Source organism: Arachis ipaensis, chromosome B8 (genome assembly GCF_059453495.1).
Source record: "Arachis ipaensis isolate K30076 ecotype BB chromosome B8, ASM5945349v1, whole genome shotgun sequence".
Classification (NCBI taxonomy): domain Eukaryota; kingdom Viridiplantae; phylum Streptophyta; class Magnoliopsida; order Fabales; family Fabaceae; genus Arachis; species Arachis ipaensis.
In genome coordinates, this window is record NC_142443.1 from 134,672,311 (window position 1) to 134,688,826 (window position 16,516).

A 16,516-nucleotide genomic window follows, 5' to 3' on the forward strand; every position below is an offset into this window, starting at 1 on the left:
ACGCGAACCAAAACCAATCAAACAGCAAAACCACCCAAAACATAAAAAGTTTCAGATCCACACACCCAAATTGAAATCCACAACTTCAGCCAAACACAACCATGTACATCATACACCAATTGACATCCGGCCATCACTAATACAGAAACAAAATACCTGAAACTGTTCACCACTACCTTGTACCAAACAGCCATCAACCATCATCTCTTTCTCTTTCTGAAAAAAATAATAAATAATAAATAAAAAAATTTACTGAGTTAAAAAAATAATAATAATAAAATGTACTCTGTGACCAGAAGCTTGCATGCACAGACGGCGTTGTCTCTGATTTCTTGTTCTTCATCTCTGCTGTTCGCCAGAAACAGAGCAGAAAATCTGCCTTCTTCTTCGTCACCTCTTCTTTCTTCTCACCGTCGTCCTCTGGGTCGTCACTGTCACCATCACCGGCGAGCTCCTCCTTGCTCCTCGCCAGTGATCTGAGACTCTGCCGCCATCTCTGTCTCCTTCACCGGCGAAGTCTTCTTCTTAATCGCCGGTGACATCTCTCTTCTTCTTACCCAAACCCCTCTGTTTTTCCAACCCCTCATTTCTAGCTTTTCTCTTACTCCTCCGATCCCCTCTCTCTCTCTCTCTCCGTGTATTTTCTTTTTAGTTTTTATCACGTGTGAGTTGTGAGTTGTGAATTGTGAATTGTGTACTACACATACCTTCACCTATTATTCTGTTCTTCCAAAATATGTAGTAACTAAAAAATCAGCCAAAAACAATAAATATTTTTACACACCAAGTGCACGTGTAGAGTGAATTAAGTCGGTTCATTAGCAGGCTCGAGTTAGGCCCATTAATAGTTCAATAAACTAAATTTGTTAGCTAGTGAGTCGAACTTGAATTTGAATTTGAGCTCATAAATTAAATGAGTCGAGATTGAACTTGAATAAACTCAGCTCGTTAACTCGTGAGCGTGAGCTGGCTCAATTATATATATAATATTAAAAATATAGATTAAATGCATATAGGATATGCGTATGAATAATTTAATATAATTATATATAATAGTAATATATAATTTTACATATATATTAATATTGTTAATTGTTTAAAATTTTATAATCATTTTTTATATATAATTTTGATGTAGGACATAAATAAAAAATTTTTAATTGATAGATAGATAATATATTAAATTTATTTCTTTAACATATATAAATTATAATTTATTGATATAAAATTATAGATTATGTTCTTATTATTTGAGTCAGCTCATGAGCTCGAGTCTGCTCATAAGCTTTTGTTGAGCCGAACTTGAACTTATGAAATAGGATCGATTGTTAATGAGTCGAGTCGTGAGCTAAGCTTAATTTTCGTGAGTCGAACTTGAGTTTGGTTTAGCTCGACTCAACTCGACTCACTTCCATCCCTAACTAAATGTACAAATCTCATACAATCACATCGTCTTTTGTCTTATCTCATTTATAGTACACTGTAAATAAAATACGTACATTTTTATTTTTTTTATACTATAAATGAAATAAGAGATAAGATAAATTTTCATAAAAATATTATAAATTATATATTTTGATAAATAAAAGATTTTTTATTTATTTAAAAAAATCTGTTAATTCAGACTATGTATGATATTTTATATATTTTTAATTTATATCTTATATTTTAACCTATACTATTTACATAAATAATTGATTTAATAACTAATTTTTTATATACACATAACATCATTGATAACTACGCATTTATTTATAAATGTATCTAATTTAAATAGTAATAATCTAAAACTTCTATCAGTTACAAGTTGTAACAAAATAAAAAACGTGGATCCATTTGGATACATATGTAATATGTTATACAGTTATAGAGTAGGAAAATTTTGGAATATGAAAATTGGACAACAAATAGAAAAATTTTCATTATATATATATAACTAAAAAATATCACTAATAACCAAATTAATTTGAACTGAATTAAGTATTCAATTTGTTTGTTCACTTAAATAAATGTGAGAAAATCAAACTCTACTTTATATATGAAAAAAATTATTTATTAGCACTTTAAAACACTTTGTTAAAATTATTTTTAATTGGTACTATTCAAATTACTGATTTATACTTCATTATTTTTTTTAATTATAAAAGATGCAAAGTAAATTTATATGTTTTAATAGTACCTCTCTTTTTAAGTATAAACAAATTTGACGAACAATTTATGATTTTGTTGTTAATTTATGTTTCCTCTTATGACTATGTACATCTATTGAATTCAATTAAAGAACCAAAATTGTGATATCCAATTTTAACTAATATTTTTTAATTTATTTTTGTTTTTATATTTTACTCTCTTTTTTAATTTGACAAACATGTGGACCATTTTGATTATAAACCAATAGGAACACATTACAGAATTAACAGATAAAATTTCACCTCAAAACAACATAGGACAATCATGATGTTTTGCCTTCTCCACACAAGCGTAACTATTTTTCAGCAGAGAGTTGAGTAGCAACAACCTTGGAAGAAAAAAAATGTTGTTAGAATGATAGTTGGTAAAGAAGCTTAAGGGTCAAGAATTAAGACATCAGTGTTGCTACTTTAAGGAAAAACAAGAAAATGTAAAACAATTGACTTGCCACACTTGTCGGCCGCAGTCGAAGAAATGTAGCTCAACTATTGCTCCAAGATTTCTTTTTCTATATATAATTTTTTCTCTTAAAAAATTATTGTTTAGGATAAATTTTGTAACTGTAAAACCGTTAGTATATATAAACATGTAATAAATCCAAAATAGTTTGCAGGGGTTTGCTCCATGTACACAGAATAATAGACCAAAAAACTTTGTAGATTTTCATGCAAAAATTCAAGCTGTCCAACAAAAGTTATAAAAAAAATCAGCAGCATTTAATCAAAAGAATATATAGGAAGCCACGTAATCAACTACGAATTTGAAAATAAAAAGATAAAAAAAAGTGTAAACAACAGAAAATCTTGTTACTTGATGAATATGGTGATATAGAAAATAATGGATCAAAATCCCAATCACTACAGCCAGTGCCCAAGGGAATATTGGAGAGGAAAAAGACATACCAAAGAACTAAATGCATGGTGGGTTGATCTTACCAAAGACATAATGAAAGTCTCATTGCATTTTGTGCCTCCTGAGTCCTGACCCTTTTGTTCCTTCCCTTCTAATTTTTCTTGGCACCCTAGAGTTCTTTCTCTTATCTTAAAGATGTGTAAAAGATTTTGACACATACAATTTTACATGTCATATGCCATTTTTCATGAAACTCTAGAGATATTGGTAAAGCTGACAGAATTTCATATAAAACTCTCAAGATATTCGTGAAACACAACATATATAGAATCCAAACTACACAGACTTTTTATTGATCTTTTCATGTTCTTTTGATTGACTCAATTCTTTTCCATACATGCACTCTACATTTGATGACAGATTGTACAATTCTCTTTCAGATTGTACTCTATATTTCATATTACTGCATTCAAACTGTTGCGAAGCCGCCTCTTCCATCACAACATATGCAAACCACTGTATAAAAAGCCTCAGAGTACATTATTGGACTATACATACTGATGATGGATGTGACGCAACAATCGACTGTACAGAGATAGAGATGGAGATTGGAATGTGACACACTCACAAATACCTTTTTCTGGCACTGATACTGGTACGTGCTCTTATAGAACACGTCATTCTTCGTGAAATTGTAAAGGTATTTCTGAAGTACAGTAGGTATTTTGAATTATGCAATATGCACAACAATATTTGATATTTTGGATTATGCAATATGCACGGGAGCATTTGACACAGTTTTACATACCTATTTGATTTATTATTAACTGGTCATTTTTTAAAAATTATTTTTTTCCTAATAAATATTAAAAAAACAATTTAAAATATTTCAAATTCAGACAAAAGAAAATACAGGAATTTCTTTTTTAATGTATTCATCTTCTTTTTACAATAAAATACTCTCTTTTCTATAATCAAATCATACTTACTCATATTTTTTTGTATGATAAATTAAAATTACTTTACTTATATTCTTTTGTTTATCTTAAATCAACCAAATCAAATCTTATATCAGAATAAAAAATATTAAATACGAGATAATTTTTATAAGACAAATACAAAATTAGGTTTGAAAAAAATTTTATGATTCATAAGTAATTTATTAAAATTGGTTTTTGAAAAATAATTTTCTAAAGAGAGTAATATCTTTATTTTTTAAATTAACTGAAAATGGATTTAAATAAATAATCATAAACGTTGTTAGTAAAATAAGTTTTAAAATTTTAAATAATTATAATATAAACAAATAGATAAAGAATTTTGATTCTGAATGAAATTTGGTATTAAAAATTTAATTAAGAATAAATTTGAATATCTATAATACATGAGATTATATTATATTTTTTAATTAACAAATTAACTTTAAAAAATGTCTCTTTAAATGCTAGTTATCTTTAAGTTAACTTCACTATAAGATCCATAAACACTATCATTTTAAAAGTTTGACGCTATAATGATAACAAATATGAAGTTAGTCCATAAATCAGTGAATATTTTAACACAAAACGTAACAAAACTTCAAATATGAAGTTAGTCCATAAATCAGTGAATATTTTAACACAAAACGTAACAAAACTTCAAACGTTCTACAACCAACACGGCAGAAAACACAACCAAAAGAACAAAATGGCACAGAAAAATAAGTAGAGAGAAGAAAAGATGGCAACAAAAACGAAAAAGTTGGTGAGCGAAGGCACAAACAAAATGCATGGTTGGTTGATCTTACCAAAGACATTAAAGTCTCATGCCTCCTGACCTTTTGTTCCTTCCCTTCTAATTTTTCTTGGCACCCCAGAGTTCTTTCTCTTGTCTTAAGGATGTGTAAAATTTTGACACATACAATTTTACATGCCACATACCATTTCTCATGAAACTCTAGAGATATTGGTAAAACACAGCAGAATTTCATATGAAACTCTCAATATATTCGTGAAACACAACGTGTATATAAGATAAGATAGTTCCTAGTAACATTCCACAACCATAAAGCTAATTATAAAAGTTTACATTATTTCACATATGACACCTAAAAACACAGTTAAAAGGGTAATTGCAATTGGTTAACCCAACACGACAAAGTTGAACATGTGCCGACCCAACCAGGCTTTATCGCCATGTTCAAGTTGTTCCAATTAAAGATGGGTCGCCACTACTTCCTTCACAAAGCACAAGAGTAATGCATTTTCTCAATGAATGAAATGAAATGTAACAATGCCCACTTTTCTCTTCAGCCTCAAGTTTGTCGTGTGTTGTAGGATTTGCAATTCAAGCACTTTTGAGCAATAAGATGGTACTTTACGTTACTAGTTCTGCCACAATCATTGCAAAGGATCCAAACCTGTTTGAAAGAAGAAAAATAAAAGGACAGAAAAAACGATGATTAGTTGTCCCTCATAATCAGAAGGGAAATACACACAAAATCTTAACTACTAAATTCACATACTCATGGAACTATAACAAAATCTTAACTACTAAATTCACATACTCATGGAACTATAACGAAATTCTAAGTATTTATTAAATGTTATAAATACTTATGGAATCGTAAGAACTTTTAGAAATATTATAAATAGTTTTATATGATCTTTTGTAATATGATTAATCCTAATCCTAATGCGAGACACATCACATCCTCTTGTTATCTATGTCATCTGTATCAAAGTTTTTTTGTTGAAAATTTCTCCACAATTTCAAAAACATGCATAAAGGTTTTGGCGAGTTTTAAAATTGATCTAGTTTTTTTTTCTTAAATAGAGCAAACTACCAAAAATGCCCTCCAAAAACTTTCACCAAAAAATATATCCCAAAAAATAAGAACAGCAAAAATACACTCAAGATTTAAAAAGGTGTGGCCCATTACGAAGTAAACACAACCGAATTTACTTCATGTCAATGTACTTATATTTTTAAATCTTCTTCTGTTTTTAAATCTTTTGAGGGTATTTTGTCATTTAAATTTTTCAAAGATATTTTGCCCGTTATTAAATCTTTAGTGGGTATTTTTGTTAGTTTACTTTTTAAAAAACTAATAATAAAAATACATGAAATAGGGGTGTCACAATTGCTCCTCACAATCTTTCCCATTAGATTGCAATGATCAGTTGAGCACAATTACCATACCCGTTGACTTTAGAGAAGCATCAGAGAACAAAAAATTGGAGAAATTGTGTTAGTTTACTTTAGAGGATCATCGCAAAACATCAAATTTCTCCAATTCCCTCATTAGAGGCATAGAAAATACAGAGAAAACTAACCATTTTATTTTGATATAGTTCAGGCATTGGTGTAGCAGCAATCTCCAAGTCAAACTTCTCCCAAACCTTTGACATATCAAAAACTGACTTTGAGCAAAGAGGGCATGCATACCTGAGATGTTTAAAACAATAAATAAATAAATAAACGCAAGTATCAGAACCAATGTTTTTCGATAATAAGACTTAAGAGAGCAGATACTAATAAACGAGTTCCAACTTTCAATACAATACTCACTGTAAATGCTGTCTCATTTCATTCAGACAGTTGATATGGATTGTATGTCCACATGGCAAGACAGCGATTTCATGCATCGATTCGAACAAATACTGCAAAACCATCACATTTTGTTGGTAAACATGTGTTAGCACCCAGCGGGGGAATAAATGTATATTGATCGACTTCCGGGAAGAAAATATCAAATTTTAATAGTCAGGTTAATAGTCAAAATAGTTCCTGAGAGGTGTGCGTCAAAATTTAGTGATTGAAAGATCAAATGTCTCCTTGGTTCATGAAAGATATAATTGTGAATATGATTGAGCCTTCCATCAATTAGATGATGACATGTGGCATAATATTTCGACAAAAATCTAATTAGCAAAGGACTAATTCGAGACATTTGATCTTTTGAGGACCAAATTGACAAGCATGTGGACCATTTTGACTATTAACCCTTTTAATAGACCAATAGGAGCACATTACAAAATTAACAAAGACAAAATTTAACCTCAAAACAAACAGGACAATCATGATGCATTGCCTTCTCCACACAAGCGTGACTATTTTTCAGCAGAGTTGAGTGGCAACAACCTTGGAAGAAAAGAAGTGTTGTTAGAATGATAGTTGGTAAAGAAGCTTACGGGTCAAGAATTAAGACAATAGTGTTGCTACTTTAAAGGAAAGCATGAAAATGTAAAACAATTGACTTACCACACTTGTCGCAGTGGAAGTAATTTTCAGATCCTCCGGTTCTGTATTGAAACATTTCAGAATCATTCAATAACTAACGAAGAAAAGTACCCTAAACCAAATGCAACAACACTAGAAGTGCATACAATGCTTTTTGAAGAACAGGCAAAAGGAAAATGTTCTACTAATTCATACCTGCAAATTCCACAGCCGCCGCAATGGTATTGTTTCTTAGATACCTGCAGCAGATAAAATAAATAATATTATCATCTCGTATATTCTATGTGTTGATTTTTCGAAAGAGTCATTAACTTGGATGTTTAAGGGATTGTCAGCTCCGGAACGAAATACTCACATCGTCATCAAAAAGCTTGCATATCCCGCAAAAGTACTTGCCCATACAAACTCCACAATTAATGCAGTTTTGCTGAACCTGGAATCAGCAGGAGTCAACACAAGAATAAACTTAGTTCATGGCAGGATTCCAACTTACAAAAGGCAAGAACTTTTAATAGATGATTGCCTGTGAATAAATGAATAATTGAATAGTTTCAAACACCTCAAAAAGAATACTAACAACTCTGCACAAAACATGTTAAAGGGCCTTCATGAAGTGATTAGCTTCAGGATTCCTTTTAACTATGCAGCTTTTTCTTTCTTCTATGGCTATGAACACTTGTGCTTACTCGCATGCAAGAACGGATCAAAAGGGGGGGGCAAGTATAGGCCTTGGCCTCCCAACTTTTTTTAACAAAGTTAATTTTTATAGGGTAAATACCCTTTCCGGCCCTTGAGCATTTTAAGTTGGGACATGTCGCACCTTTATCATTCAGAAACCTCAACCAGGTCCTCAACCATCAACATTAGTGGACATATCGACCCCTGTGACCGGTTGTCAACAGGTTGCCTGGATGACGTGTCAGGTGGAGGCTGAGTTGTCTAAATGCAGGTGCCACGTGTCACTAGAAGTTGTTGCAGGGACTAAACCCCCTCCCTACCCAAACTGTTCTCAGCCCCACCGCCAACACCCTCCACTCACCACCCCTCCCCAGCACTCCTCCACAATTACACTGCCCTCATCTCTGCCACTAACCCCAACCATGCCCTTTGCCTTTTCTCCAAAATGCGCTCCCTCCCCCTCCCCCTTGACCCCGTCTCCGTACTCTGCGTCCTCACTAAGTGCTCCCATCTCGGCTGTGTCAAAATGGGCTCGCAGCTTCATGCACTTGTGGTGAAGCTTGGGGTTTCTGGGTGTGTTAGAGTCTGCAATGCTTTGATGGATGTTTATGTGAAGTGTGGGCTTGTGGGTGGGGTTAGAAGAGTTTTTGAGGATATGGGTTTGAAGACTGTGGTGTCTTGGACTGTGGTCTTGGAAGGTGTGGTGAAAGGGGAGGGTTTGGAGAATGGGCGGAAGGTGTTCGATGAAATGCCAGAGAGGAATGAGGTTGCTTGGACTGTGATGATTGTGGGGTATGTTGAGAATGGGATGACTAGGGAGGCTTTTGAGCTTTTGAGGAAAATGATTTTTGGGTGTGGGTTTGTGTTGAATGATGTGAGCCTTTGTTCGATTCTTTCGGCTTGTTCGCGGTCTGGGGATGTGAGCTTGGGGAGGTGGGTTCATGGGTATGCTGTGAAGGAAATTGGGTGGGATGTGGGTGTCATGGTGGGGACTGGGTTGGTTGACATGTATGCAAAGTGTGGGAGGATTGGCGCTGCCTTGGTTGTGTTCAGGAACATGCCAAGGAGAAATGTAGTGGCGTGGAATGCCATGATTGGTGGGTTGGCCATGCATGGGAAGGGAAAGGATGTGGTGGATATGTTTGATTCCATGATCGGAGAAGGAGTGAGCCTTGATGCAAATAGTTTGGGAAGGGAAAGGATGTGGTGGAGGAGTGCTGGGGAGGGGTGGTGAGTGGAGGGTGTTGCTGGTGGGACTGAGAATAGTTTGGGCAGGAAAGGGGTTTTTAGTCCCTGCAACAACTTCTAGTGACACGTGGCACCTGCATTTGGACAACTCAGCCTCCACCTGACACGTCATCCAGGCAACCTGTTGGCAACCGATCATAGGGGTTGATATGTCCACTAATGTTGATGGTTGAGAACCTAGTTGAGGTTTTTGGATGATAAAGGTGCGACATGTCCCAATTTAAAATGCTCAGGGGCCGGAAAGGGTATTTACCCATTTTTATATAAAGTTATTATATATTATATAATTTTATTTGAAGAATAGAGTAAGTAATTATCTTACATAATTAAATTATTAAACTCAAAAATAAGTAACAATCCTTAAATTGAGAAATATATTATTGTCAGTCACTTTTTGATTAAATAAATTTCCAAATCTTTAAATATTTAAATTTTTTTCTCTTTTTAAATATTTTTTCTCTTAATTTTCACACCTATTATCATATAAAAATACTTTAATATTTATAATAACAAAAAAAATTTTAATATATTATACTACATACATGAAAGTAAATTATTTTAAAATTTATTTATTTTTCTCATGATATTAAAATTATAACATATTAAGTAAATTCATTAAAACAATTATATTTTATATATTTTATTCATGAATATGTTTTAAATGTATATAACAAAGTTATTAGAACAACTTATTTATATTATTTTATAGTATTTTTTTATAATATGAAGCATAAAAATATAACTTACTATCGCAATAATACTCAACAATGTAGACTAAAAAAAATAGATCATTTTTATATTTTGTCGAATCCAAAATAAAAATAAATTATAAGAACTAAGATAACTTTTTTATATAACAAGTCCTTATTAGTATTTTCTTAATAAAATAAATATTATGATTATATATTAATAAATATATAATATAATATTATATTTGATTATATAATATTTTAATTTTTGACCCCTCATCTACCAAATTCCTAGTTCCGTCCATGCTCGCATGCACAAAGGTATTCGTATTTCTCTTACTAGGAAAAAATAAAGCTTTATCACAATCTATGTTAATAGCATGATCTTCCCTTATAATTAACAAGACTTACCTCTTGTTCAGTCCCACAGTGAACATATCACCTGGAAAACAATCCAAAAATATTCAATTTAATTGATTAACATGTGAAATAACAGAAGGGAGAAGGAGCACAAAATTTTTGTGATACTCAAATGATCGTTGTTCAAATAAATAAGCATACCTGTTTAACTTGATGACGGGGAATGTCATGTCTAAGACTCGGATCAATCTTGATATCATCCTGCGGAGAAATATAGATGGTAAAATAAGTTCCAATTAAAGAGAAAAAAAAATGGATTGCCACAACATAAGAATTAAAAATAATGATTTGAAAGTCCTAAGTATTGCAATCTGCTACTAAAAGGAAATTGACTGTTCCTCAAAGTTGTAGTTTGAATCAATGGATATTCACTTTTATACTTTCTCCACAAATATACTTCTCAAATTAGTCTAACGAATACCACCTAAATTTTTCAGATACAAGCAGGCCAACTTGAGGAACAGGAAAGAAATATAAATGTCTCATAACTAAAACTTGAAAAAAAGGAAGATGGACTGACCTTTGCCTCATTATGACAATGGCGACAGTGGAAAATCTCGTTGCAGCAGGGGGCTCTAATACGGCATCTTCTCCGGTAATGTTGACATCTGCAAGAAGACCTAAAGTGTCAACAAAAGAACTGAGACAAAAATATGCAAACTAAGTGAACATGAGATTTTACCCGTGTTCCATATATCCTCTCTCTCGCAAGTCTTTGATCTTTACATGTTCTTTTGATTGATCCAATTTTTCTCCATGCATGCCACTTTGCATTTGATGACAGATTGTACAGTTCTCCCTCATATTGTACTCTATATTTGATGTTACTGCACTCAAACTGTTGGAAAGGCTCAGAGTACATTATTGTCGCCTCTTCCATGACAATATATGCAAACCACTATATAAAAAGGCTCAGAGTACATTATTGGACTACGCATTCTGATGATGGATGTGACACAACCACCGACTGCGCAGAGATAGGGATACCTGAGATGTGATACATTCACAAATACCTATGCATACTGATGATGGATGTGACACAACCACCGACTGCGCAGAGATAGGGATACCTAGGATGTGACACATTCACAAGTACCTGCACCTGACACTGACACGTGCTCTTATAAGAGACACGTCATTTTTCATTAAATTGTAGAGGTATTTCTGAAGCAAAGTAGGTATTATGAATTATGCCATATGCACAAAAATATCGGATATTGATACATAATTTTACATACCAAGTGCTATTTTTCATGAAATTCTAAAGGTATTTATGAAGCACAAAAGAATTTGGTATTTTGGATTATGCAGTATGCACAAGGGCATCTAATATTGACACATAATTTTACATGCCCATTTGATTTATTATTAACAGATCATTTTTAAAAAATAATTTTTTTTCTAATAAATATTTAAAAAAAGATTTAAAATATTTCAAATTCAGACAAAAAAAAAACAAAAGAAAATACACACGTTTCTTTTTTAATATTCATCTTCTTTTTACAACAAAATACTCTCTCTTCTATAATCAAATCATACGTACTCATATTTTTTTTATGATAAATTAAAATCACTTTACTTATATTTTTTGTTTATCTTAAATCAACCAAATCAAATCTTATATCAAAATAAAAAATATTAAATACAAGATAATTTTTATAAGACAAATATAAAATTAGGTTTGAAAATTTTTTTATGGTTCATAAGTAATTTATTAAAATTGGATTTTGAAAAATAATTTTCTAAAGAGAGTAATACCTTTATTTTTTAAATTAACTGAAAATGGTTTTAAATAATCATAAACGTTGTTAGTAAAATAAGTTTTAAAATTTAAAATAATTATAATATAAATAAATAGAAAAAGAATTTTGATTCTGAATGAAATTTAGTATTAATAATTTAATTAAGAATAAATTTGAATATCTATAATACATGAGATTATATTAGAATTTTTAATTAACAAATTAACTTTAAAAAATGTCTCTTTAAATGCATTTAGAAAAAACTTCTAATTTGTTAAAATGATAAGTGATCTTTTTATTTGCCAAACTTAAAATAAATATATAGTTTGTTCTTTTGAAAAAAAATAAATATATCTTTCCCACAAATAAATTTACCAAATCAGACCTTATCTTGCAAAAACTTTCAATTTTTCTCCATGCATGCACTCTACAATTGATGACAGATTGTATCTTCTCCCTGAGTTATATGCCTCATGTTACTGCACTCAAACTGCAAAGGCTCAGAGTGCATTATTATCTCCTCTCCCGTGAATCGTGATGCTAGCTATCCTCTATGAACTACATGGAAGCAGAAATAAACTTATGGACTTGCACATATGAAAATATTAAGAAATAATCCTACAACTTCAAAAAGCATAGTTTATCATACTTTCAAGTCAAGCAAACACTGAACGCATTGTTGCTTTCTTTTACATTACATGCAGAAGCTACCAATCTGTCTTGGAGATAGAGAAGTCTTATTGAAGGCAGGAAAGTTACTGAAAAAGGATTACACGGGAGAATTGAATGGGGTAATCAGGTGAAAATAACTGAAGATATGTGGTTGGCAAACAATTCTCTTATAGCAAATATGGATAATCTGAACACCAATCCACAACTACAATGGGTCTCATAGCTTATTACACAAGACAGACAATGGAATTATCAAGTAATATCAGAAAATTTCAGCCCACTAACAGCACTAACTCATATTGCAAACTGAAATTGGAGAAGATGTTCTAACAATTTAAATTTTACTCATTTTAGTTTCTCATATCAATTGTGTTGCATTTATGAAAATGAAGTTCATGCATACTACTCAAATCCCTTATTCAATTCCTTAGTTTATACATAAGATGAAGATGCTTACTACTATTATAAAATTGTCTTTTACAAAGATATATTATAACATTGTTCTTTACAGAAATACAATTGAAAATCGTTAAATAATTTAATTTAATATAATATATATTTTACTAAAAATATAATACTAGTTTATCTTTTAAGTTAACTTCACTATAAGATTCATAAACACTATCATTTTAAAAGTTTGACGCTATAATGATAACAAATATGAAGTTAGTCCATAAATCAGTGAATATTTTAACACAAAACGTAACAAAAATTTGAACGTTCTACAACCAACACGGCAGAAGACACGAGCAAAAGAACAAAATGGCACAGACAAATAAGGAGAGAGAAGAAAAGATGGCAACAAAAACGAAAAAGTTCGTGAGCGAAGGCACAAACAAACACGGCAGAGGGCACAAGCAAATGAACAAAATGGCACCAAAAAAAAAAGAAGAGAGAAGAAAAGATGTGATAACTCTTCAATAAGAGTTAATTTTCTGCATCATCATCGGCGGCATCGTTCACAGTCCATACGCGAACCAAAACCAATCAAAGAGCAAAACCACCCAAACCATAAAAAGTTTCAGATCCACGCACCCAATTTGAAATCCACAACTTCAGCCAAACACAACCATATACATCATACACCAATTGACATCCGGCCATCACTAATACAGAAACAAAATACCTGAAACTGCAGACATCAACCATCACTCAAACACCAACAGATCCTCAACCTTCATCCAAAAACAGAAGCAGATTTGAAAAAAAAAATAGAACAGTTGTTTTTGTAGTAAATAAATCAATTTTTGATAAAAAAAATTAAGAAAAAAATATGTGTTGACAAAAAAAAAAATAACCTTTATCTTCACTGAGACAGAACTTCCATCAGCGGCATCGTCTGTCTTTCTGCTCCGATCTGTCTTTACCGAACGCTTTTTCTGCATGCAGCAGCACCACGGCCCTATTCTCACTTCTCTGCGCCGCTCCTCTGACTTTTTGCTCTTAGCACCACTCACCGCTGCCATTCTTCTTCTTCTTAGCCGCTTCAACGACCATCACCATCATCTCTTTCTCTTTCTGAAAAAAAAAATAAATAATAAATAAAAAATTTACTGAGTTTAAAAAAAAAACAAAATAAAATTTACTCTGTGACCAGAAGCTTGCATGCACAGCCGGCGTTGTCTCTGATTTCTTGTTCTTCATCTCTTCTGTTCGCCAGAAACAGAGCAGAAAATCTGCCTTCTTCTTCGTCACCTCTTCTTTCTTCTCACCGTCGTCCTCTGGGTCGTCACTGTCACCATCACCGGCGAGCTCCTCCTTACTCCTCGCCAGTGATCTGAGACTCTGCCGCCATCTCTTTCTCCTTCACCGGCGAAGTCTTTTTCTTAATCGCCGGGGACATCTCTTTTCTTCTTACCCAACCCCTCTGTTTTTGCCGCTCTGATCTCTCTCTCTCTCTCTCCGTTTATTTCTTTTAGTTTTTATGACGTGTGAGTTGTGAGTTGTGAATTGCGATTGTGTACTATTACTATACGGAAAAGTCTAGGGACCAGCAGATTTATTAAAATTTGGCCAACATTTAGCTAGCAAAAGAAAAATGAGTGATTCTCTATCATTAGATGAAATCTCACACCATTAAATATACTATTGATGACTAATTAATTACTACAACTTACAAAATCTGCTAGCCCCCTAAGAGCACCTCCAATGGTGAGTTCCTCTTTGACTTTTTTCTGACATATAGGAACTCTAACCATTGAAGGAGAGAAGGAGTGAGTTCCCGCACAAGGATCAAGGTAAGGGAGTCCCTCTAAGCAGGGACTCAAATTAACCAATAACAACTTGCCATTTGGCAAGTTATTATAAAAAAATAATAATATAAAATCTGAAATAATTAAATAATTAAATAATAATTAAATTAGTAATAATTATAATAAAAATTATATTAAATAATTATATTTTTATTTAATTAATAATTTATATTAATTATTTAAATAATAATTAATTAAATAATTAATTAGATTAAATAATTAAGTTTTTATTAATTAATTATTTATATTATAATTAATATTGAATATTATTTATATTATTATATTAAATTATAATTAATTAAATTTACTTACATTAAAAAATAAATTTAATTTTTATACCTTATAAAATAATTTTTAGTTGAGTTGGTTATTTTTATTTTTAAAATTTAAAATGCTAATAATATTATTAAAATTAGCAGTTGTAAACACAAAACTATAAATTAGTATAATCTCGAATTATATATTGTGTATTATTATTATATATGAATTTATTTAATATTAATATCTTTTAATAATGAATTATTTTTAAATTTATAAATTTAAATAATATTATTGAAAAAAATTAATTATATTAATTTTAAGTATTTTAATTAATTAATTAAGTGGGACCACAATAGGGACTAAAGTTAGTTCCTCCTAATGGAGAAGAGAGAGATGCTTTGAGTTCCTATTTATTGTTTATGATGCAAAAGCTGATGTGGAGTTACTTTTTATGACAGTGGGCCATAAACAGGAACTGGGATGAGTTCCCTACTGGAGATGGTCTAACACTCCTCTTACTGACCTTTACCTATTATTCGGTTCTTCCAAAATATGTAGTAACTAAAAAGGAAAAGGGTAAGTTACTTAAATAAAAGAGTCACGTTTTCAATAAATTCTAAAGTTAACATTCTATTTAAGTCTTTAATGTTGGCTTAATATTATTCTGACATTATAACTGTTAATAGAATTAAAACGGAATAAAAATGAGACTATTTTTAAATGTTAGGCACGTAAATAAGATAAAAATATTGAGAATAAAAATAATATATAAAAATATTTTTTAATTTTATTTATTAATAATATCAACTTTTTATCGTAAGTAGTTATTCAATTATTTTAAATTATATTTAATTATATTATTTTTATTTTAAATAAATTTATTTTTTTATAATTTTACTTTTAAAGTTTTTTATTCTGAAACATTAAAAAATTTCGATACATTAAAGATAAAATGTACAATTTATATTTTATTATATATGTATTATTTTTTCTTTTTTGTAAATTTATTTATTAGTCATTCTACAAATATTTTATGATGAATAAAAATCTTTAGGAGTAAAATTATAAAAAAAATAAATTTATTTAGAATAAAAGTAATGTGATTAAGTTTAATTTACTTATATATGGTTAAAAGATAATTGAATAACTATGTATCCTAAAAAATTGATATTACCGAAAGATAAAATTAAAATTTATTTTTATGTATCATTTTTGTCCCCATTGTTTTCGTCCTATTTAAGTCCCTAACGTTTCAAAATCATATCAATTTTGTCCCGCCATTAATTCTGTT

The 16,516-nt window shown here is 30.9% G+C and overlaps 1 protein-coding gene and 1 pseudogene across 4 annotated transcripts; one reads left to right on the forward strand and one right to left on the reverse strand.

Annotated features, from left to right (window-relative positions):
• Window positions 1-5,005: 5,005 nt before the first annotated feature.
• LOC107612176 (putative E3 ubiquitin-protein ligase RZFP34) lies at window positions 5,006-14,652 on the reverse strand. Of its 4 annotated transcripts, XM_088496603.1 has the most exons (16): window positions 14,299-14,652; window positions 14,011-14,230; window positions 13,839-13,887; window positions 12,690-12,798; window positions 12,426-12,598; window positions 10,981-11,136; window positions 10,819-10,906; window positions 10,440-10,499; window positions 10,290-10,320; window positions 7,619-7,696; window positions 7,459-7,502; window positions 7,285-7,325; window positions 7,082-7,164; window positions 6,592-6,683; window positions 6,357-6,468; window positions 5,006-5,440 (listed from the first exon to the last, which is right to left on the reverse strand). In XM_088496603.1, the coding sequence occupies exons 10-16, from the start codon at window positions 7,661-7,663 to the stop codon at window positions 5,336-5,338; spliced, it is 522 nt and encodes a 173-aa protein (XP_088352729.1). In that variant the 5' UTR covers window positions 7,664-7,696; window positions 10,290-10,320; window positions 10,440-10,499; window positions 10,819-10,906; window positions 10,981-11,136; window positions 12,426-12,598; window positions 12,690-12,798; window positions 13,839-13,887; window positions 14,011-14,230; window positions 14,299-14,652; the 3' UTR covers window positions 5,006-5,335. The 4 variants fall into 4 exon arrangements, with proteins under 4 accessions (XP_088352729.1, XP_088352730.1, XP_088352731.1 ...); XM_088496604.1 differs by lacking the exon at window positions 12,690-12,798; XM_088496605.1 differs by lacking the exon at window positions 12,690-12,798 and having other exon boundaries at window positions 14,318-14,645.
• On the forward strand, window positions 8,387-9,175 carry LOC148549936 (pentatricopeptide repeat-containing protein At5g15340, mitochondrial pseudogene; annotated as a pseudogene).
• Window positions 14,653-16,516: the final 1,864 nt, after the last annotated feature.